The 23,897-nt window shown below is 50.3% G+C and overlaps 1 protein-coding gene across 1 annotated transcript in view; it reads right to left on the bottom strand.

The window, feature by feature from the left end:
* COG7 (component of oligomeric golgi complex 7) overlaps positions 1 to 23,897 on the bottom strand; it is a 57,587-nt gene that overhangs the window by 10,312 nt on the left and 23,378 nt on the right. The window contains exons 7-12 of the mRNA XM_060174104.1: positions 18,224 to 18,412; positions 16,956 to 17,110; positions 13,832 to 13,948; positions 11,057 to 11,122; positions 6,411 to 6,597; positions 3,100 to 3,240 (exon numbers count right to left, since the gene is read on the bottom strand). Coding sequence (XP_060030087.1) covers positions 3,100 to 3,240; positions 6,411 to 6,597; positions 11,057 to 11,122; positions 13,832 to 13,948; positions 16,956 to 17,110; positions 18,224 to 18,412 — 855 coding nt within the window. The remainder of the gene's footprint in view (positions 1 to 3,099; positions 3,241 to 6,410; positions 6,598 to 11,056; positions 11,123 to 13,831; positions 13,949 to 16,955; positions 17,111 to 18,223; positions 18,413 to 23,897) is intronic.

Raw genomic sequence — 23,897 nt, 5'->3', positions numbered from 1 at the left:
TAGGTCTCTCTCTCTCTCTCTCTCAGGCCTTCTCTGCTTCCCCTCCTCTCTCAGTTTCTCCCTATCTCTCTCCAAAATAAATAAATAGAAAGAATAAAATATCAGTAAATATTCAAAGCTGCCTATCTGGAGGGGAGGGGCGGGGGGGGTGAGGGCTGTATGGAAGGAAGGTGGCCTCCTTCCTCATCTTTCAGCATCGCCATCCAAAACTGAAGTGTGATTAACTAGAGCGAGGGGTCCAGTCTTTTTTCTTAGTGGTTCTGATAGTCTTTGTTATGTTTCAAGAGGCCTTCTGGGAAGTCCCGTCTTTTGCAGTGAAGACTGTCCTCTCAAGTCCTATCATTTCGTCCTTTGGTTTCATTTACCCTACCTTTTTTTTTTCCCCCCACCCAGGTGAATTTAAATAAAGTTTATTCTGCTTATATTCTAAGTCTCTCTTTCTTCATAGGAACATTGACTTCACCCTCCCTACACTTACTGATTTATTACTAAGAAGGAGAGAGAAGTAGGGCAGAAAGAGAAAGACACAGAAAGAGAGAGAGAGAGAGAGAGAGAGAGAGAGAGAGGAGAGAAAGAGAGAGGGGGGGGAGAGAGAGAGAGAGAGAGAGAGAGAGAGCCAGAGCATCACTCTGGCACATGCAATGCTGGGGCTCAAACTCAGGACCTCACACTTTCCAGGCCTATGTTCTGTGTGTTTGACAATCAGTGTGTGTGTGTGTGTGTGTGTGTGTGTGTGTGGTGTGTGTGTCTGGGAAGATGGGTCAATGGGATGAGCCCAGGCCTTATAGGCCTGAGGCTCTGAGTTTGCTCCCTAGCTCGCCCTCTCTTTTCCTTTGGCTCTCTATGTCAGAACCTTAGAAGACTGGAAACAGCCTGGGCAGCACCACCATCAGCCAGAGCTGAGCAGGGCTCTTGGTTGGTTGGTCAGTCAGTCTCTCTTTCTGTTCCTTCCTTCCTTTCCTTTTTTTTTTTTTTTAACTGAGAACCACACAGAGGAAGACGTCTGCTGCTCACTAGGCCTCAGCTCTGTGGCCGTTGCAGTGCTCAGCTCGCTCAGACACAGACCTCTCCTGACTCACACGTGTCGTGTGGTGAGAACTGCATGTCCTGATTTTAAAGACGTAGGTGAGACTCACAGAGAAAGCGACAGCCTCAGAGTGTAGCCCTATCAGCCGGCACAGCGTGGTGCCCAGGCCTGTCAGCCATCAATGTCCCCTCCTCCAGTGGTGACAGCAGTGCTTACTCCAGCCCCTATCTCCCACACACACACACACATGTGCGCACAGACACACACTCACGCACACACACAAGAAATGCAAAATCAGGTTGAAGTAGATCTTCTGGCCTTGGGCATAGAAAAATCATAAAGAGGGAGTCGGGCGGTAGCGCAGCAGGTTAAGCGCACATGCCGCAAAGTGCAAGGACGGGTGTAAGGATCCCAGTTCGAGCCCCCAGCTCCCCCACCTGCAGGGGAGTCACTTCACAAGTGGTGAAGCAGGTCTGCAGGTGTCTGTCTTTCTCTCCTCCTCTCTGTCTTCCCCTCCTCTCTCTCCATTTCTCTGTCCTATCCAACAATGATGACATCAACAACAACCATAATAACTACAACAATAAAACAAAGGCAACAAGAAGGAATAAATGAATATTTTTTTTAAAAAAGAAAAATCATAAAGAATAAAAACCACAGGGTGCCAGGGGTGGACAGAACTTCCAGATCACGTGGTTCAGTGACGTCATTCTCTACAGGGAGGCTCTGAGCCCAAGGAGAGCCCAAGGTCACACAGGGACTGAGTGGGTGGCCGATCCCAGCGAAGCACTTTCCAGAGGGTGGTGGAAAGCCAACACCATATAATTAGGCCAAACAGGTTCCTGCTTCTTTATGAAAGGTTCATAACTGGCTCTTTCTCAAAAGATTACACCCTGTCCCCCACCCCCCACCCCCCCACCCCCACCACCAAAAAAAAAAAAAAAAAGAGGCCAAAGCTTATATTGAACCAAACCCATCTGGGGTGGGTAGGGGGGAGAATACAGGTCCAAAACAGATGACAGAGGACCTAGTGGGGATTGTATGGTTATATGGAAAACTGGGAAATGTTATGCATGTATAAACTACTGTATTTACTGTCAAATGTAAAACATTAATTCCCCAATAAAGAAATTTTTTAAAAAGGAAGGAAAGAAAGAAAACAGAAAAAAACAAGATCAGAAGAGAAAACACAAGTAGAACCTGACCTGGCGTTGGTGTATCGCACCAAAGTAAAAGACTCTGGGCTGGGTGGGTGGGGGGAGAATACAGGTCCAAGAAGGATGACAGAGGACCTAGTGGGGGTTGCATTGTCATATGGAAAACTGGGAATGTGATGCATGTACAAACTATTGTATTTACTGTCAAATGTAAAACATTAATTCCCCAATAAATAATTTTTTTTAAAAAATTAAAATAAAATAAAAAAAGCCAAAGCTAGAGAGACTCGGAAGTCTCTGGGGAAGTTGAACAAGGGGACTGTCCCAGGAACGGGAAAGGGAAAGGCAAGTGACAGCAGCCAGGCCAGGGGACACAGAGCCAGGTGAGAAAGGATGACTCACGGGCAACCTTGAGAAGGAATCAGGATGAGGGCCGTAAAGGATAGGAGGGTGTGAAGCAGAGAAAGTGACAGGGACTGGGGACAGCCCCAGCAGAAGGTGCCGCTGACAGACACCCCACCCTCGCCCCGAGGAAGCGCCAGCTGGGATCCAGGAGGCCACCCTGTCCAGAGTGTCATTCTGGGACACTCCGGGAACACTCATGGCAGTTGCAGCCCACAGGACCGGCGGCTCCTGTCACTTGCCACAGTCTATGAGTGTCCTTCTCCCCGGGTGGCCACGGCTTTGCGGCTGCCAGTGGGGCGAGTTCATTAAGCAGTAGTAATGATTCCAAGAATCGGGGCGGGGAGAAAGCGTCGCCACAGCGGCAATTAAGATAAGGCATTCTTGCTGTGCAGTGAGCTGAGCGGACCGGAGCAGCTCCTCTAGCTTTGGGTGGGGGAGGGTGTTTGAGGAAGAGGAGGCAGGACCCAGGGAAGGGAGCCTGGGGGTGGTGACGGCCCTTGGGATACTCACGTCCATCTTGGTGACGAGGAGCAGCTGCTGCTTGATGCGCAGGAAGACTGAATCGAAGGCCAGCTGGTGGGCGTGCTGGTTGAGGCGCGTCAGGGCCACCCGAGACGCAGAGAGAAGGTTGTGGTTACTCGGCCCTTTTTCCTGCATGGGATAGACAGACACGGGAGATACGCTGGGTCCGGAAGCCCACACACGGCAGTGTCTTGGTGGGACAGTCTGTTGCCTTGAAAAATCACTAAGAGGACACCGAGGGAGGTCCTGGACTGGATCCTACACTGGGTGGGACTCGGGTCCCCCTGGAGAATCTGCGCCCCCCCCCCCAGCCCACCCCACCCCAGGATCGATGGAATGGTGGAGTCCAAGCGTCAACTTTTAGCAGTCTGGGAGGTGGAGCAGTGGATGAAGTGTTGAACTCTCAAGCACGAGGTCCTATCTCTGATCCCTGGCTGTGCACAGACCTTTCTCCCCCTATTAACAACAACAACAAGAATCTAATAATAATTTAAAAAACAAATAAAATCAGGGGGGAGGTGGTGGCTCACCTGGTTGAGCGCACACGTAATAATCAATACTCAAGGACCTAGGTTCGAGCCCCTGGTTCACACTTGCAGGGAAAAAGTTTCAAGAATAGTGCAGCAAGTGTTGCAAGTGTTTCTCTGTCTCTCTCCCTATCTCCTCCTTCTGGCTCTTGATTTCTGGCTGTCTCTATCTAATAAAAGAAAGATAATAATTTCTTTTTTAAATCTACTTTTAGTTCACTTTCTTGGTGATTCTGAAACCTCAAAGTTAATAAAAGCTCATGAAGAGGTGGTTTAAGAAATTTTACCTGTGGGGCTGGGGAGACAGCATAACGGTTAGGCAAACAGACTCAGATAGCTGAGGCTCCAAGGTCCCAGGTTCAATCCCCAGCACTACCATAAGCCTGAGCTGAGCAGTGCTCTGGTACAAGGGGGAGGGGGTGGTGGTGTCAGAAGGGGCTGGGCAGTAATGCACCCCGTTAACAGCACACATGTACTATGAACAAGGAACCAGGTTCAAACCCTTGTCCCCACCTTCAAGGGAGAAAATTTCAAGAGCAGTGGAGCAGGGCAACAGGTGTCTCTCTTTCTCATTCTTCCCCTCCCCTCTCAATTTCTCTGTCCTATCAAATAAAAGAACAAGTAAAAAATGAAAAAGAAAAGAAAGTTAACCCTGTGAGGGGGACCAGGCAGTGGTGGGCCCAGTAGAGTGTGCCGTGCTACAATGCACAAAGGCCTGGGCTCAAGCCCCCAGTTCCTACCTGCAGGGTGGAAGCTTTACAAGCCGTGAAGCAGTGCTACAGGTGTGTGTGTGTGTTTCTCTCTCTCTTGCTATCTCTCCTTCCCTCTCAATTTGTCTCTATCCAAAATAAAATAACTACATAAACAAATAAATAAAAATATTAAAGAAAAAAGAGAAAATCAGTGCTGTGCTCATCTGTCAGGGAGAGGGGAGAGGAGAAGAACAAGCAGAAGCATCAGGAATAAAGACGAGTGGGGGGCCAGAGCCCTGCTCCCCCATGGCAGGGTGGGGCGGGGCGGGGCGGGGCAAGTCGAGGTCAGGTCAGGTCAGTCCCACTGGGCTGGACGCCAGAGCATACGCACAGCCCTGAGAGTACCCAGGAATTCCTAAGAGCCTGAGAAAATCCCTGGGTGGGAAATGCAAGGTCAGTTTTGCTATTACAAATGAAGCGATTACAGCAAACAGATAGGAATCAGATGGGCAGTTCAGATAAACGGAGTCGCCCTGGCCTGACCGCTGAGGCACGGGTGCATGAACCTGCAGAATGGTTTCCACAGGCACCTGTCAAGCTCAAGTGCAGCCAAGACGCAGACACACGAGGGACCCTGGGAGGGCCCGGCGGGGGCCTCAGACGCCTCAGAGACGGCACCAGGTGGGGGGTATGGGGGCTCCAGGCACAGCAGAACTTTACAATGGGCCGCAGGGTTATGGAGATAGCACTGTCTCCTCTGCGTATCACCAGGAGCGAGGTTCACACCGGGCCAGGGCAGACGGGAGAAGGTTCTGGAAAGGAAGCCGGCCGGCTGCCCACTTGGAAGTTCGCCGGGTGGTTCTCCTGGCCCCGGACCACTGGCTTCAAGTCCAGGGCAGCTTTTCTGGCAGATGAGAGGAAGAGTGAGGAGGGTCCACTTATCCGATTCTTTGTGCCGCTGTGGGAGGGTGGCAGGGGTGTGTGTGGGGTAAGAGGGGGGTTCCTTCTGGCTTCTCTCTGCCATCCACCTCCCCGGGGGGAGAGAAATGACTCCCAAACATGAGCTGGGGTCCTCGGTCAGGGGTTCCACCCGCCAGCAAAAAGGACACATCCTGGTCCCCTCTCTGCCTATGAGAACAAGGGCACTGTGTCGGCAGGGGACACACAGCCGCCTGGATCCGCCTGACCACTTGGCCGCAGACATAAAGCCACGTCCCCCAAGCTGCCTCTTGTCAGCAGCAGCACAGCTGTTTCTAAGTAAACAGATACAAGATCAAACTATTAATAGTTTTTTGTTGTTTTTTTTTACCCCCAGGGTGATCACTGGGGCTCAGTGCCTGCACTATGAATCCACTGCTCCTGGTGGCTATTTTTTCTTTTTGGTTGTTGTTCCTGGATAGGACAGAGAGAAATGGAGAGAGGAGGGGAAGACAGAGGGGGAGAGAAAGACAGACACCTGCAGACCTGTTTCACTGCCTGTGAAGCAACTCCTCTGCAGGTGGGGATCTGGGGGGCTTGAACCAGGATCCTTGCTCAAGTCCTTGCATTTCGTACTGTGAGCTCTTTTTTTTTTTTTTAACTTTTTAATATTTAATTATTTATTTTCCCTTTTGTTGCCCTTGTTGTTTTTTATTGTTGTAGTTATTATTGTTGTTGTCGTTGTTGGATAGGACAGAGAGAAATGGAGAGAGGAAGGAAAGACAGAGAGGGGGAGAGGAAGATAGATACCTGCAGACCTGCTTCACTGTCTGTGAAGTGACTCTCCTGCAGGTGGGGAGCAAGGGGCTCGAACCTGGATCTTTACGCCGGTCCTTGTGCTTCGCACTACGTGCGCTTAACCCGCTGCGCTACCGCCTGACTCCCCATACTATGGGCTCTTAAGCCAGCGCGCTACCACCTGGCCCTAAGAACAAATTATTAACAAAATAAAGTTAAAAAATAATAATAATAAAACCCAGTACAAATAGGACTGAGAGGCTGCAGAAGGACACAACACTTGCAGAGCCAGAGATCTGGGATCAGGAACTACGTGACGGGGCCACGTGTCTCATTTGAAGAATGCATCAGTCTGGTTTCATACCTTGAGGGTGTAAAGGATTTCCATGAGGCTGGCGTACTCCGAGGGGTTCTCTCTCTGGAGGTAATTGTATTCCTGCCATGGGTTCCTGGCGGAGCTCTTCTTGTCCGTTAGGATGCCCTCCTGCAAGCCGGCCAGGCTCCGGGGGCTGTAGGAGTCAGAGAGGAACTTCCCAGCTGTGGACAGAATCCTGCAAGGACAGTGAGAGTCTCTCAGGACAGCGGTATGGCCGGGAGGCTCTCAGAGCAGATGCACCTGGCTGAGTCCCAGGAGCGCCTGCGGAGGCAGGAGGATCCAGGGGCCCCTCTAGAAGTAGTGTCTGAAAGTGGGTGGGCCTAGGTGCCCACCGGACAGCAGGGGGCTTGCTTCCGCTCAAGCACTCGCTCCATCACCCTTGTCCTCTCACCGCTATCTGGGAGGCCGTGCACTTTTTCTGTTTTAGATGGAGAAACAGAGAGAGACAGAAAGAGTATAAAAGGGATGACACGGGGCTGGGCAGTGGGCAGAATGGGAGCAGCCATTGCTGTTCAGGACTCCACATGGGCCCGGAGTGGAGGAACACGTCACTTCCTGCTAGGAGTGAAGCTGGGCACCAGGGGCATCTGGGCTGTGGGTGTAGGTGACAGGGACCAAGTAAATGGCTCCCACACACATGTGAACACACGCCAGCACCCCCCCCCCCCACCCGCTGAGGTAAACCGCTTCTGGGCTCCCAGAGGTCTCCTAGGGAGAGGCTGTGAATGAAAAATGTTTCCACATTTAGAGAAAGGCCAGGTGTTTGTCACTGTCTGAATTCCTGCAGTAATGGAGGACTCAGGCCCTTGTGCATGGTGACATGCACTCAGCTGGGGATGCCACCCCCGACCCCTGCCCTTATTATTATTTATTATTATTTTTAAATGAGTTGTTTATTTCTTAAGGGGTAGACTTTTACATGAGAGAGAGGCAGAGAAAGGCCGAGGCAACCCTCTGGTGCGCTCAGTGTTGCACATGAAACCAGAATTCAACCAGACATGGTTTTCCTTAATCCTCTTTTAGTGATGTGCAAAATTACAAAATCACAGGGGTGCAATTCCACATGGGTCCCACCACCCAACTGCTGTGTCCCCATTCCTTCCACTGGAAACTGCAGTGATTCTCTCAAGGTCTCCTTAATCTTTTAATGAAGGCAAAATTACCTTTTTAAAAATATCGGTTCTTCTTTTTTTTTTTTTTAAAGAGAGTTATTTTATGAGTGAGGTCAGAGAGTGAAGCTCTGGCCCACGTAGTGCCAGGGGATGGCATCTGGGGCCCTGCATCTGCCACCTCCCCATGTGTGGGGACAGGACACTGGGAAGAGCAGGAAGGGTCTGGTCTGGTCCCGGGGACAGAGGGGGCGAGACCCGGAACGGGTGCGGCTCTGGTGCGTTTTGTAGCCCAGGAAAGCTGTAGGTCCTCTGGGCACTGATGAGAGATGAGAACAGAGTGGGAGCACCCAACGGAGCCTCTCTCTCAGGACACGACCTCCTTCTGGAGGCTTGGCTTGGAGGAGGGAGAGCGACGGCCCCCACCCGTGTCCCCACACCCAGTGCACAAGCTCCCATAAAGCTTATCTTATCTCCCTGGCAATCGCACCCCCAGAGAGGCCTTGGCTCACAAGCCCCTGGGCCGCTTCAGCTCCAGAAGCTTGAAAGAAGGGGGGTCATTTTTGTGATTCGAAGGCTCAGGCCAGCGGCACTGGGAGGCTCTGGCACTGGGAGGCTGCTCCCCAGGTTTTACGACACCCCCACGCATTTCCAGAACAGTGGCCCTCCCATCTGACCAGGTCTCCACAGGCCAGCCCTATGGGTCAGTGTGCCTTGGGGACACACTGTCCCAGCTGAGGTGTGGACAGTGAGTTTTCCTGCAAAGGGAACAACTAGAGGAAACAGGCAGAGGGGCACACCCTCCCTGCACACCTGTGGCGTCTTCACACGGCCTTACACGCAGCACTGTGACTGACACACACCGTCTCCATCCCCCACTCCTCTCTGAGTGGTTTGTTTGTTTGTTTGTTTGTTTGTTTCCCTAGAGCACTGCTCAGCTCTGGCTTACGGTGGTGTGAGAACTGAACCTGGGGCCTCAGAGCCTCAGGCAAGAGAGTCAGTTTGAATAAGCATTCCGCTGTCTCCTCTCTGCCCCATCTCAGAGCTTTCTGAGGGCACAGGCTCTGTTTAATCATTGGATAGCCCCTCACCCACTCCAAGCACACACTTCCCCTGGATCCCCTTCACACACACAGTCCTGTGACACTGGGAGCAGTGGGAGGCAGACCCCAGTGCTGAGATGTCAGGGCAGCGTCTGAACAGAGGGAAAAGGCTGGGGAGAGAGTTGCCACAAGGCCCTTGGGCTCGAAGCCATGTTTGTTCTGACATTTTTACCCGCTTCACACATTCCTGCCATATCTGCCTTTCTTCAGCTGGGAGGGCCGGTGGTGTCCATTCAATGTGCCCGGGTCACCGAGAGAGCCGGGCATGCGGAGAGGTCGCCAGACCCGCAGCTCCGAGCTCGCCAGACCCGCAGGCCCCTGCCAGCCAATAGACACTTATGATAGGGGCCCACCGGGTGCCGGGCACTAGGCTAGGAGCTGGGAGACCAGGTGTAATCAGGGCCCAAAGAGTTCAGTCAAGAGGCTGATGGGAACAGAAGACTCAGTGCCTGGGGACCTTCTGAAGGGCAGTCAAAGGGTGGGCACACCTGGTAGAGTACACACATTACCATGTGTAGGGACCTGGGTTCAAGCCCCCAGCCCCCACCTGCAAAGGGAAATGTCCATAAGCAATGAAGCAGAGCTGCTGGTGTCTCTCTGTCCCTCTCCCTCTTTTCCCTTCCCTTTATTCATTTATTTACTCATTTATTTATTTTTGCCTCATTTATCGTTGGGGCTAGGTACCTGCACTACAAATCTACTGCTCCTGGCAGCCATTTTTTTTTTTCCATTTTTTACACCATAGGATAGAGAGAAATTGAGAGAGGAAGGGAGCTAGAGAGAGTGAGAGAAAGACACCTGCAGACCTGCTTCACCGCCCGTGAAGCATCCCCCCTGCAGGTGGAGAGTGGGGGACTTGAACCTGGATCCTTGTAGGGGTCCTTGCGCTTCAGACTATGTGAGCTTAACCGGGTGTACCCGGTGGCCTGGCCCCTCTCCCTCCCTTTTGAATTTCTCTCTGTCTCTATCCCAAAAAGAAAGAAAAGAAAATGGCTTCCAGGTTGTTTTCCCTGGAGACCCATGAGAAAAGCTTTGGGGGCCGGAGACGGCCTGGGGATCAGAAACAAAAGAACCCAATAAGGTGTGACAAGAAGAAACAGAGAAACTGGGGGCTGGGGCACATGTTACCGGTGACAAGGACCCAGATTCCAGGACCCCCAGTCCACAACTGCAGCTTCACAAGTGTCGTGAAGCAGGTGTCTGTTTCTCGTTCCCTGTCTCTTCCTTCCCTCTCCGTTTCCCCTGTCAAATAAAGAGAGAGAGAGGAGGAGCAGCTAACTGTTGGCTCTGTGGTCAGCCTGTCCCCTCCCTCAGCCCCACCAGCTATCCAGCTTCCTGTTCACTCTGCCACAGCCAGGAGTCTATCTAGGCAGACACCGCCTAGCCCCACTCCCAGAGAACAGAGAGGCTGAAGGGAAGCAAAGAAGGGAAGCTGGGAGGCAGGGGGCCCTCTGAGGGGCAGAGCAATGGACTTCATTTCCAGGCCAGGTGTTGGACTGTCAGAAAAGTCATCAAGAATGTTTGCATAGAAAAACCATTTTTAACAATACATCATGAGGGGCCAGGCTCAGCTCAGGCTGTGCCCCTGGCTCAGCATTCACATTACAGTGATCAAGGACCCAGGTTCAAGCCCCTGGTCCCCACCTGCAGTGGGGAAAGCTTCGTGAGTGGTGAAGCAGGGCTGCAGGTATCTCTGTCTCTCTTTATCTCCCCCTCCCCCCCTCAATTTCTCTCTATCTCTATCCAATAAATAAATAAATAAATATATGCCATGACTTTTCTGACAGCTCAACAAAAGCCTTGGCAGAGAGGGAGGCAGGCGACGACACCTTTCCACACGGCCCCGGGGGCCTTGTTGGACACACACCAGTCAGGCAGCACAGGCTGCAGGAGCCAGAGGGCAGCAGGCATCTGGCTTAATCCAGACTCGTCCGGATAAGGAGACTGGAGGAGACACAGCAGCCAAATCTCCCCCCAGTGCCACGCACCACTCCCACGCGATGCCTGGGCTCAAACCTGGGCAGCCTGTAGGATGAGGTCTACGCCCTCGCCAGTGAACTATCTCCCGGCCCTTAATCACCACTTTTAGTACCGTTTCCAGGGGGACATTTCTTCCGAGTCCCAGTAATTGCTGACAAACAAGCCATCAGAGCCCAGCCCATTCGTAATTTGCAGACAAGGTGTACTATTTCCTTATTTAAGCCGGGATTTCCAGGATGTCGGACCAAAATAACGATGCCCTGGCCAGGTCTGTTCACAGCCTTGCCTTTGTAAGGTGCCCAATAAACAGGTAATGACACTGTGTCTTAGGACAGACTGTCCTGGAGTCTTGTGGCTTTCAGAGCTGACCACATGCTGTCACAGCTGTCCCCTGGACTTCTGCCCCCACCAAACAGGGATCCCCAATGGCAGCCTCCCTCACCTGTTGGCCAACTGCTGCTCGAAGTCCCCACACTGCCGCAGAAGCTCCCCGCAGGTGGCGATTATCCTGCATGAGACAGACAGCACAGAGGTTCAAGGATCTGGAGTGGAGGCATTTACCAGACACTGTCTGGTTGATAAAAATGCAAACTATGGGGGGGGGTGGGATACCATAATGGTTATGCAAAGAGACTCTCATGCCTGAGATTCCCAGGTTCAATCCCCTGCATCACCATAAAGCAGAGTTGAGCAGTGCTCTGGTTTAAAAAAAAAAAAAAAAAGATTTGAAAAATGCAAACTATGGGGTCGTGCAGTGGCACAATCCGTTGAGTACACGTTACCATGCCTGAGGACCCGGGTTCAAGCCTCCAGTGCCCACCTGCAGGGGGGAAGCTTTCAAGTGGTAGAGCAGTGCTAAGTGTGTCTCTGTCTCTTTCCCTAGCTTTCCCTTCCCTCTCAATTTCTCTGTCTCTAACAAGTAAATTAAATACCTTTTTTATTTTGCCTCCAGGGTTATCACTGGGCCTCAGTGCCTGCACTACAATCCACTGCTCCTGGAGGCCATTTTTTTTTCCCTTTTTGTTGCCCTTGTTGTTGTTTTTTTATCATTGTTGTGGTTATTATAACTGTTGTTGTTACTGCTGTTGTTTTTGGCTAGGACAGAGAGAAATGGAGAGAGATGGGGAAGACAGAGAGGGGGAGAGAAAGACAAGACACCTGCAGTCCTGCTTCACCACCTGTGAAGCAACTCCCCTGCAGGTGGGGAGCCGGGGGCTCGAACCGGGTTCCTTCCGCCGGTCCTTGAGCTTTGTGCCACCTGCGCTTAACCCGCAGCGCTACCACCCAGCTCCCCAAATACATATTTTTTAATGCTAACTATTGGTCCTTCTTGGTGATGGGCTCTTGTGAAGCAGCTCACCATTAGTGGCTCACCCGAAGGGATTTAATTCATTCGTGACAGTAAGAGGTGAACACTAGCCCCTTCCTATCGACTTGTTTATTTTTAAGACATTGAGAGTCAGAGAGACCAGAGTACCAATGTTTCCGCCAATGCACTGGGAGCCGGGCTCGAACCTGGGTCTCAAACGCGGCAAAGCAGAGCACTGGCTCCCTCTAATAGCCTCTAAGTCCCAACTCTCTATAGCACGTTGTGAAACAGGTTTGCACCTCCAAAATGCTGGGATGCCCAGGGGCATTGTCCTTCACATCTATAGTTTTTGAGTGAGCTGATTTTTTTGTTTGTTTGTTTCTTCTTATTATTTGTTTTTATCAGCTCCGGCTTACGGTATTAAGGATTGAACCTGGGACCTTAGGTGCCTGGGCTTGAGAGGTTTTTGTTTATTTTTTATTTTCCCTTTTGTTGCCCTTATTTTTTTTATTGTTGTTGTAGTTATTATTATTGTTATAGATGTCATTGTTGTTGGATAGGACAGAGAAAAATGGAGAGAGAGGAGGGGAAGACAGAGAGGAGGAGAGAAAGACACCTGCAGACCTGCTTCACTGCCTGTGAAGTGACTCCCCTGCAGGTGGGAAGCCGGAGGGGGCTGGAACCGGGATCCTTAAGCTGGTCCTTGCGCTTCGTGCCACGTGTGCTTAACCTGCTGTGCTACCGCCCGACTCCCAAGAGTATTTTTATAAAGCTACCGTGGTATCACCTGCCATTAAAAAACCCCAACTTCATTATTTAACATGTCTTTGAGGCCTGCTGTTTGGAAAACATAGAAGAAGAATTGTTTGTTGTTAGAACTCTTTTCTCTCACCCCTTCTCCCCCTCTCTCTCCTTATGAAAGGCAGGTGGAGATTAATCCAGGGGCCAAACTGTGGCACACCCAGTTAAGCACACGGGTTACCATGCACAAGGACTCAGGTTCGAGTTCCCACTCCCCACCTGCAGGGGGGACGTTTCCAAGCAGTGAAGCAGGTCTGCAGGTGTCTGTCTTTCTCTCTCCCTATCTTCCCTTCCTCTCTCAATTTCTCTCTGTCCAATAGAACAAAAATGGAGAGAAAGAGAGAGAGAGAAATTGGCCACTGGGGGCAGTGGACTGGTAGTGCCAGGCACCAAATGCCACTGATAACGCTGGTGGCAGCTTAAAAAAAAAAAAAGAAAAGAATTAATCCAGGCCATTTCTCAGAGAGCACCTGACAGACTGTCATCTCCGTAAGGAATCACTCTGTAATTTTCAAGCGATTTTCTGCTGGGCCTCCAGCTCCAGCCCCCGCAGTCCATCAACACCAGGCCATAATGTCAGGACAAAGCCAAGGATTAAAAACCTCTTAAGTCTGGTTAACTTTTAACCTTCGTTGAGAGGCCTTCTCGGCACGCGAGTATCTAGCATTCCATCCCAAGGAAGGCTTAGGAAGAGCCGGAACACCCACTTGCCGTGGCTGCCGCTCCAAGGGCCGTGTGCGAGACTTCCCGGGATGCTGCAGTCAGCACCCAGCACACCAGCTTTTGTCAATAATAATAATAATAATAAATAAACAATAAACTCCAGGGGGATAGGAGATGGCTCACAGTGGAGCATATGGGGGGGGGGATAAAAGAGAGAGATGAAAACAGATTTCACCTCACAGACACATGAATGATTTTTATATGCTTGTTGATGACCCTGGTCATGCCTGTGGTTCCAAGGCCCCAGGTTCAATCACCCCCTGGCACTACTATAAGCCAGAGCTGAGCAGTGCTGCTGTTAAAGAGAGAGAGAGAGAGAGAGAGAGAGTGTGTGTGTGTGTGTGAGATCATGTCAGGCACTGAATATGACAGCCCCTGTTGTACCTAATGGAGTTCTGAAACGCCGTCCAATCTTCTTGGAAGAGGGCGTTGGGAGGAATCTCGTCAAGCTTGCACTTCCTCCGGATGGACTGGAGAGCGCTGGTGAAGTCAGACACGTACCTGCATTGGGGAAAGAGACAGCAGCTGTCACGGCCCTCCCACAGCTCTGGACCACCTGCTCGAGAGACTTTAGCGGCTCCTGCCTAGGCAGTGAGGAGGGAGACGGCTCAGAACTCTGGCCCCGGGGAGACCCTGTCTCTCTCATGAGCAGAGCAGCCCCAGAGACTGGCCGGCTGGGACCAGACAAACAGCTGCCTGGGCCGCTGGAAAGCAGCTCCCCGACACCCCAGACCTCTCTACAGCACCTCACACGAGCAGAAATCACGTCTGCAGGGCGTGCCTGGTATTCACCGCTGCTGTCAGATGCAGGGGACACTGCTCAGTGACAGGCAGGGCTGGGGAGGGCACCAAGGAAAGTGGGAGGAAGGTAGGAGACGCATCTAAGTGGAGCCACGGGGAACTGGGCAGCCAACAGGTCTCATAGGACCAGGAACTTGAAGGCTGAGAGGGGAGTGGACCCCCACCTGGGAGGAGCGGAGGCCCGGAGCGGCAGGTGACGGCCCCTCAGAGCTCACCGGGCATGCCCACTATTTCTGGAATGACAAGAGCGCCTTTGGCTTACCAGAGCAAGACAGCAAGCACTCCAATATGAAGGAATCTCCCGAAACCCAGAGCAACTTCATCCAAGAACCCAAGGCTGTGCCTGTCTCTCAGGGAGAGACCGCGGCGTCTAAACTTGAGGGCACTGGGCCGGAGACCACCCACCACTGCTGTCTTTCTTTCTCCAAGGCGACCGAGTCCTCGGCTCATCTTCTTGATGCTTTACTGCCACTTGACTCCCGGCCCACGTGTCTCAACCACGTCAGGAATACAAGGCAACGGCTCTGAGCTGAACAACCGTCACTGGTCCACACAAGAGCATTCTCCTCACTCATTTACAAGAAGCACCTCCAGCTCCCCCTTTCCCCAATCCCACAGAGCAATCGATCTGTCCTCCTGTTCTGAGCATCCTGTAAAGATGGACTCATACATTTAATAACCAATATATATAAAGAGCTTGCCAGACTCAACAAGACAACAAATAACCCCATCCAAAAATGAGGGGAGGACTTGGACAGAATATTCACCACAGAAGAGATCCAAAAGGCTGAGAAACACATGAAAAAATGCTCCAAGTCTCTGATTGTCAGAGAAATGCAAATCAAGACAACAATGAGATATCACTTCACTCCTGTGAGAATGTCATACATCAGAAAAGGTAACAGCAGCAAATGCTGGAGAGGGTGTGGGGTCAAAGGAACCCTCCTGCACTGCTGGTGGGAATGTCAATTGGTCCAACCTCTGTGGAGAACAGTCTGGAGAACTCTCAGAAGGCTAGAAATGGACCTACCCTATGACCCTGCAATTCCCCTCCTGGGGATATATCCTAAGGAACCCAACACATCCATCCAAAAAGATCTGTGTACACATATGTTCTTGGCAGCACAATTTGTAATAGCCAAAACCTGGAAGCAACCCAGGTGTCCAACAACAGATGAGTGGCTGAGCAAGTTGTGGTCTATATACACAATGGAATACTACTCAGCTGTAAAAAAACGGTGACTTCACCATTTTCAGCCAATCTTGGATGGACCTTGAAAAATTCATGTTGAGTGAAATAAGTCAGAAACAGAAGGATGAATATGGGATGATCTCACTCTCAGGCAGAAGTTGAAAAACAAGATCAGAAGAGAAAACACAAATAGAACCTGAAATGGAATTGGCGTATTGCACCCAAGTAAAAGACTCTGGGGTGGGTGGGTGGGGAGAATACAGGTCCATGAAGGATGATAAATAACAAAGTGGGGGTTGTATTGTTAAATGGGAAACTGGGGAATGTTATGCATGTACAAACTATTGTATTTACTGTTGAATGTAAAACATTAATTCCCCAATAAAGAAATAAATTAAAAAAAAAAAAAAGGTGGACTCATACAAGTGCATGAGTTTTCATGACTGGCTTCCCTCACGTAGCTTCTGACTACATGAGAACTGTGATACGTGACCCTTTTTACAGAAATCTGAAAATATAGGCCGTTCGGTTGTGTACCCAGCTGAGCACAGGTGCTACAAGGGTGGGGGTCGAGCCCCTGGTCCCCGGCCCCCTGCAGTGAAGGGAGGGAAGCTTCCCGAGCAGTGAAGAAGGGTTGCAGGCTCTTTCTAGACACTTCTCTGTCTCCCCCAACATCTGTTTCTCAGGACTGAACTTGGGAACTGGGAGTCTCACGCATGAAAACCTTTTTTTTTTTAAATTATTTTTATTACCTTTATTCATTGGATAGAGACAGCCAGAAATCGAGAGAGAAGCGGAGGATAGAGAGGAAGAGAGACAGAGGGATACCTGCATCACTGCTTCACCACTCGCAAAGCTTTCCCCCTGCAGGTGGGGACTGGGGACTCGAACCTGGGTCCTTGTGCACTGTAACATGTACACTCAACCAGGTGCACCACCACCCGGCCCCTGGCATGAAAATCTTTTTGCATCAACATCATGCTATCCCCACCCCACATACACACACCTGCCTTATTTTGGTGGCTTTGGTAACTGTGCCACAGTAAACTCCCTTTAAAACACCATTTGCAGTGCAACCTCAAACGGGCTCTGGATAAGAGGTTGGACTGTCAAGCACAAGGTCCAGAGTTTGACCCCCAGGTGTCTTCATATCCCAGAGTGATGTTTGCTCGGGTTCTCGGTCTCTCTCTCTCTCTCTCTCTCTCTCTCTCTCTCTCTCCCCCCTTTGTTCTCATGCTAACAAATAACTATACAGAGAAGGGTAGGGAATGGAAGGGAAAGGAAAGGAAAGGCACTGTGAACTTGAATGCAGTGGCTGGGCACTGGACTTGCAAGCCTGAGGTCCTAGCTTGGCCCTAGCCACTGGGTGCCAGAGTGACACTCTGCCTTTTCCTGGCTAAGAACACCCAGCACTCTGGGGCGCAGGGACAAAGGCTCCCCCCAAGGCTCAGAGCAACACAGGAGGCAGATGTCCGTCTCTGGTGTGGCCCACCCCATCCCCTGCTCAGGCCTTACTTGCTAAAGAGGGACTTCAGGGCCACCAGCAGGCCACAGGCGCCCAGGCCCTGGGTGAACCGCACGCATCTGTCCACGGCCTCCGACGCCAGGCTGAAGAGCTTGTTCACCGAGTGGCTTAGCTCCTGTACACAGTCGATCACCTCCCCGTGCTCCTGCCAGCAGACAGGGACAGATGGGCTGTTCAGGCTTGAAAGCAAGCAACGGGACAACGGGGGACGGGCAGGGGTGGGGGGCTGCGGAGCAAGTCTCCTCACAGGGGCAAATAAACCACTCAGTGCGCCCATGGGAATACCAGCCCTGAATGTGGCAGCTCTGAGGGGTCCCTGGAGAGAATGGCCTGGGCCCACAGAGAAGTCTCAGAAACTTAACTCCTGGGGGAGTCGGGCGGTGGTAGTGCAGTGGGTTCAACGCATGTGGTGCGAAGCGCAAGGACCGGCAGAAGGATCCCGGTTCGAGCCCCCGGCTCCCCACCTGCAGTGGAGTCACTTCACAGGCGGTGAAGCAGGTCTGCAGGTGTCTGTCTTTCTCTCCCCCTCTCTGTCTTCCCCTCCTCTCTCCATTTCTCTCTGTTCTATCTAACAACGACGACATCAATAACTACAACAACAAAACAACAAGGGCAACAAAAGGGAAAATAAATGAATATAAAAGAAAGAAAATTAACTCCTGGGGCTGGGTGGTGGCGCACCTGGTTGAGCACACGTTACAATGAGCAAGGACCCAGGTTCAAGCCTTTGGTCCCCACCTGCATGGGGAAAGCTTCACGAGTGGGTGAATCACGGCTTCAACTGTCTCTCTCTCTCTCTCTCCCCCTCTTTATCTCCCCTTTCCTCTCAATTTCTGGCTGATTCTATCCAATAAATAAATAAAGGATGAGAAAAAAATTTTTTAAAAAGAAAGAAAAAGAAAGAAATTAACTCTTGGCTGAGAGGCAGAAACAAATCCAACATCTTTTTTTTGTTTGTTCGTTTAATTTTTTTTTTTTTTTTGCCAGAGCCAGGGCCTCTCGCACCTGCAATTTTCCTGCTCCTGGTGGTCTCATGCAGACAGAGAAACAGAGAGGAGAGACACCACCACAACGGGGCTGGGGGTTAAACCTGGGGCTCTGGAGACTGGGGCATGGGAGTGTTTTTGCTGAACCACCGTGCTATCTATCGCCCAGCACCCTGCCTCAACCCAGCAACTGCCATACAACCTTCAAATAATCTCTGCCTGCCTTCTCTGGGCAGGCCATCCGGCTCCTGGCCCCACGTCACAAGCATTACCAGAGGCATGGCGCTGATCTGGATGAGAAGGTGTCTCTCCTCCATGTCGCCGTACTGCAGCTGGTAGGGCTTGTAGGGAGCGTACACGGCGTCCGCCAGCTCCGTGACCTTCACCGGGTTGTAGTCATCTTTGAGGACCGGAGGCGAGAAAGCAAGAATGAGCAAACGACAAGAGACCTGGACAGTCTTCTAAAGGAGAGATAACACAGCCCACAGAAACATGGGAAAGGCTCCACTTTGCTTTGTCACTGGACAAATGTGGGGTGGGGAAGGATAGTTTAATGGTTATGCAAAGAGACTCTCACGGCTGAGGCTCCAACATCCCAGGTTCAAATCCCCTGCACCACCATGCTGAACAGTGTTCTGGTAAAAAAATATAATAATAATAATAATAATATTAATAATAATAATAATAATAGGGAGTCGGGCGGTAGCGCAGTGGGTTAAGCACACCTAGTGCAAAGCTCAAGGACTGGCGTAAGGATCCCAGTTCGAGCCCCCGGCTCCCCTCCTACAGAGGACTCGCTTCACAAGTGGTGAAGCAGGTCTGCAGGTGTCTATCTTTCTCTCCCTCTCTGTCTTCCCCTCCTTTCTCCATTTCTGTCTGTCCTAACCAACAACAATGACAGCAATAACAATAATAACAGCAATAATGAACAAGGGCAACAAAAGGGGAAAAAAAACAGCCTCCAGGAGCAGTGGATTCATGGTGCAGGCACTGAGCCCTAGAGATAAGCCTGGAGGCAAAAAAAAATAAAAGCAAATATGTCTCTCTCTCTCTCTTGCTCTCTTCTACTCTCTCTCCTCAATTTCTGCCCTATCAAAATAAAAAAAAAATAATTAAAAGACATAAAAAGGAGCATGGCTGTAGAGAACATTTATAATACGTGTATTTGGTTGCTTTTTCTTTTAATATTTATTATTCACTTTTGTTGCCCTTGTTTTATTGTTGTAGTTATTATTGTTGTTGTTATTGATGTCATTGTTGTTGGACAGGACAGAGAGAAATGGAGAGAGGAGGGGAAGACAGAGAGGGGGAGAGAAAGACAGATACCTGCAGACCTGCTTCACCGCCTGTGAAGCGACTATCCTGCAGGTGGGGAGCCGGGGGCTCGAACCAGCATCCCTATGCTGATCCTTGCGCTTTGTGCCACCTGTGCTACCGCCTGCCTCCCACAATCCGCGTATTTGTAGATTCCTGCGTTCACGTGCGCACTGCTATTTGTGCAGATGTGTTTAGGGGAAATGTGTGTTGCCTTTTGAACTACAAGGGGCACCTCTAACATACGGTGTGGCCACTGGCCCTCTCTGAGGTTGGGATTCACTTTTTTTTATTTCTTTCTGCACGTTTCCAAAGTATTTAGTGTTTTGGAAGGGGTGAGTCATTTTGTTTGTTTTGTTTTGATTTCTCAGTTTTTTTAAATTTTAAAATTTTTTTCCCCTTTTTGTTGCCCTTGTTGTTGTTTATCGCTGTTGTTATTATTACTGCTATTATTGTTGGATAGGACAGAAAGAAATGGAGAGAGGAGGGGAAGACAGATAAACACCTGCAGACCTGCTTCTCACCTCTGAAGCAACTCCCCTGCAGGTGGAGAGCCGGGGACTCAAACTGGGATCCTTACACCAGTCCTTGCACTTCGCAGCATGTGCACTTAATTCGCTATACCACCGCCCGGCTCCCTATTTCTCAATTTCTTTATGAGAGAGACCAGAGCTCTGCCCAGCTCTGGCATATGTGCTTCCAGAGATAAGGCTTGGAACCCTTCCCGTACAAGTCCTGCACTCTTAGAGTTGAGCTAACTCCCTAGCCCACTTTAGAGTCTTTTGAAAATAATTTCTTAAATTTATGTATTCATTTATTTATTTATTTATTTAAAGCAGCGCACTGCTCAGCTGTAGCTTGTGGTAATGCCGGGGATTGAGCCCGGGACTCGAGAACCTCTGGCATGAGAGTCTTTTGTATGGCCAGTCTACTCTCTCCCTGGCTCTTAAATCATTTTATTTAGATAGAAACAGAGAATATGAAAGAGAGACATCACAATGCCAAAACGTCCTTAGATGCGGTGAGGGCTGGACTCGAACCTGAACTGTGCACAAGGCAAAGCAACGCACTACCCAAGTGAACTATCCCACCGGCCTTTAAACAAAGATTTTTAAATGATATTTGTTATTTTTATGTCTTTACTATTATTGGAGACAGAGAGAAATTGCGCGGGGAGGGGAAGATAGAAAGAGACAGAGACACCCGTAGACTTGCTTCACCACCTGTGAAGCTTCCCCGGTGCAGGTGGGGACGAGGGACTTGAACCTGGGTGCTTGCGCACTGCGATGTGTGCGCATAAGGAGGTGCGCCAGCGCCTGGTCCCTTAAAAATAAAAAGATTTTTAATTTAAAAACAATACAGCGCACTCTTGCCTATAGAAAGTCCCCAAGGACGAGGACATATGGGCCCAGGCCCTCCAGGGCCCGAGGTGTGAGTGTGCCGGAGACGGACACGGAGTCGGAGACGTCTGTGACTCACCAGGGACCTGAGTAGTAAGCTGACTCCCAGGAAGGCAGGCGGCACTTAGGCACGAATGCAATTAGGCAATGTGCCCAGGAGGTACAGCCAGCAGGTGACACCCCACCAAACGGCAGGACAAGATCTTCCTGCAGCCACTTCCTGCTTTGACATCAGCGTGTGTCACCCAGGCTATATGACTTTATAAGTTTCTGATGCTTTTAACAACCAGTGAGGGAACTCGGGGATCCCCACACTGTGCAGGGGTGTGGGGAGGGTTTCGTGTGCCCAGCTGCTGCCTGCCTCCTCCCTACCCCCATTATTCCCCGCTGCCCCTCCCTCTCACACACACACTACCCCTATTCTCCAGGGCCCCAGAAGGTGGCTCTGTGGGTTGAGCACAGGCTCTGCAAACTCAGGTCCTGGGTTTGATTCCCAGCACTACATATGCCACAGGAGTGTTCTGGTCTCTATGGATAAATTTTTTTTTTTTTTTTAATTCCAGAGCCCTGCTTAGCTGTGGGTGATGGAGGTGCTGGAGATTGAACTTGAGACTCCAGAGCCTCAGGCTTAGAAGTCCTTTGCAGAACTACTATGCTACTTGCCAGCTACAAAGACTTTGTGTGTTTGTTTGTTTTAATTTTACTTATTTTCCCTTTTGTCGCCCTTTTTGTCTTTTTTTTTAAATTGTTGCTGTAGTTATTATTGTTGTTGTTATTGATGTCGTCGTTGTTAGATAGGACAGAGAGAAATGGAGAGAGGAGGGGAAGACAGAGAGGAGGAGAGACAGATAGACACCTGCAGACCTGCTTCACCGCTTGTGAAGCGACTCCCCCTGCAGGTGGGGAGCCGGGGGCTGGAACCCGGATCGATAAGTCAGTCCTTATGCTTTGTGCCACGTGCGCTTAACCCGTTGCGCTACCACCCGACTCCCTGTTTTTTGTTTTTTTTTAACTTCATGAACCGGCAAGGAAGCCCAGTTTCCAGCACCTGACCTGCCACAAGGCAGTGCCATCATCCCAGGCTACACTGAGGTGTCTCTCGCCTTCTCTCTGTCTCTCTGTTTGTCTGTCTATCTAAAAGAACTGCCCAGGGAGGGGGCCAGGCGGGAGTGCAACAGGTTAAGCGCACATGATGCGAAGCACAAGGACCAGCGTAAGGATCTCGGTTTGAGCCCCTTGCTCCCCACCTGCAGGGGAGTCGCTTCACAGGCGGTGAAGCAAGTCTGCAGGTGTCTATCTTTCTCTCCCCCTCTGTCTCCCCTCCTCTCTCCATTTCTCTCTGTCCTATCCAACAATAATGATGGCAATAACAATAATAAACAACAAGGGCAACAAAAGGGAAAAAATCAAAATCAAAATATATATATATTAAAAAGAAAAAAAAAGAATTGCCCAGGGGCTGGGTGGTGGCACACCCAGTGAAGCCCACACATTACCATGAGCAAGGACCCAGGTTCAAGCCTCCACCCTACATCGGCAGGAGGGACACATCACAAGTGGTAAGGCAGTACTGCAGGTGTCTCTCTTTTTCTGTCCCTCTCTATCTCTTCCTTCTCAACTTCTCTCTGTCCTATCCAAGTTAAAAACAAAACAAAACAAAACAATAGAAAGGCCACCAGAAGCAGTGGGTTTGTGGAGTCGGCACCGAGCCCCAGTTATAACCCCGGAGGCAGAAAGACAGTAAGTAAATAACTAAATCTGATTAATTGAAAAGTTGCCCAGAGCAGTGGAATCAAGCATGTTACATGGTCCCAGTGGCACAGGAAAAAAAGAAATGTTCCCCTAAATCCTTTGTCTGTGTGTAAGTTTACCTTTCAATTGAATTGTGTGACAGTTTTTAAAATTTATGTATTAGCTAGAGACAGGGAAATTGAGAGGGAAGTGGGAGACAGAGAGGGAGAGAGAAAGAGAGAGACCTGCAGCCCTGCTTCATAGCTTGTGAAGCTTCCCCCTTGAAGGTGGGGACCAGGGGCCTGAACCTAATTATATGGCATTTCATACTGACTTAAGGGGTCCATGAGATAGATAGCTCACTTGGTGGGCTGCCAGCTTTTCCAAGTGAGTGGCCAGGTCTGCCCCAGTACACCACATGGAACCCTACGACCCTGGGGGGAGCTCTGGGGCTGTGGTGTCTCTTTTTAGAAAGAGAGGTGCAGTGTCTAGAGTGCTGGACGTGCAGGTGTGAGATCCTGAGTTCTATCCCCCGTATGGCGTGTGCCAGAGTGATGTTCCAGCCCTCTCTCATAAATAAATACATCTTAAAAGAAGAAGGGAATAAGGGAGTCGGGAGGTAGCGCAGCGGGTTAAATGTACATGGCTTGAAGCGCAACGACCGGCGTAAGGATCCCAGTTCAAGCTCCGGGCTCCCCACCTGCAGGGGAGTCGCTTCACAGGCGGTGAAGCAGGTCTGCAGGTGTCTGTCTTTCTCTCCCCCTCTCTGTCTTCCCCTCCTCTCTCCATTTCTCTCTGTCCTATCCAACAACGACAACAACAATAATAATAACAACAAAGGCAACAAAAAGGAAATAAATAAACATTAAAAAAAGAAGAAGGAGGAGGAAATATAGGGCATGTCCGGTTACATGCACGTTTTACCATGCACACAGACCCAAGTTCAAGCCCCAGTCCCCACCTGCAAGGGGGGAGCTTCTTGAGTGGTAAAGCAAGGCTGCAGATGTCTCTTTCTCTCTGTCCTCTGCCCCTCTCAATTGCTCTCTGTTCTATCATATAAAATAGAGTTAAAAAGAAAACGGAGGGCCAGGCAGTGGCACACCTGGTTAAGCACACACATTACAGTGTGCAAAGACCCAGTTTCAAGCCCCTGATCCCCACCTGCAGGAGGGAAACTTCATGAGAAGTAGGGTTGTGGGTGTCTGTCTCCCTCCTCTGTTTCCCCCTGCTCTCTTAGTTCTCTCTGTCTCTAATAAATAAATAAATAAATAAACATTAAAAATATAAAGCAGGGGAGATAGAATAATGATTATGGATAAAGACTCTCATGCACGAGGCCCTGAGGTCCGAGGTTCAATCCCCTGCACTACCCTAAAATGAGAAGAAATAAAAGTAAAAAATAAATAAATAGGGAATCAGGCGGTAGCACAGTGGGTTAAGTGCACGTGTCGCAAAGTGCAAGGTCTGGCATAAAGATCCGGGTTCGAGCCCCCAGCTCCCC

This window comes from Erinaceus europaeus, chromosome 15, assembly GCF_950295315.1.
Source record: "Erinaceus europaeus chromosome 15, mEriEur2.1, whole genome shotgun sequence".
Taxonomy (NCBI): Eukaryota; Metazoa; Chordata; class Mammalia; order Eulipotyphla; family Erinaceidae; genus Erinaceus; species Erinaceus europaeus.
The sequence above is the reverse complement of the archived record's forward strand: the minus strand, read 5'-3'. Positions and strand labels throughout refer to the sequence as shown.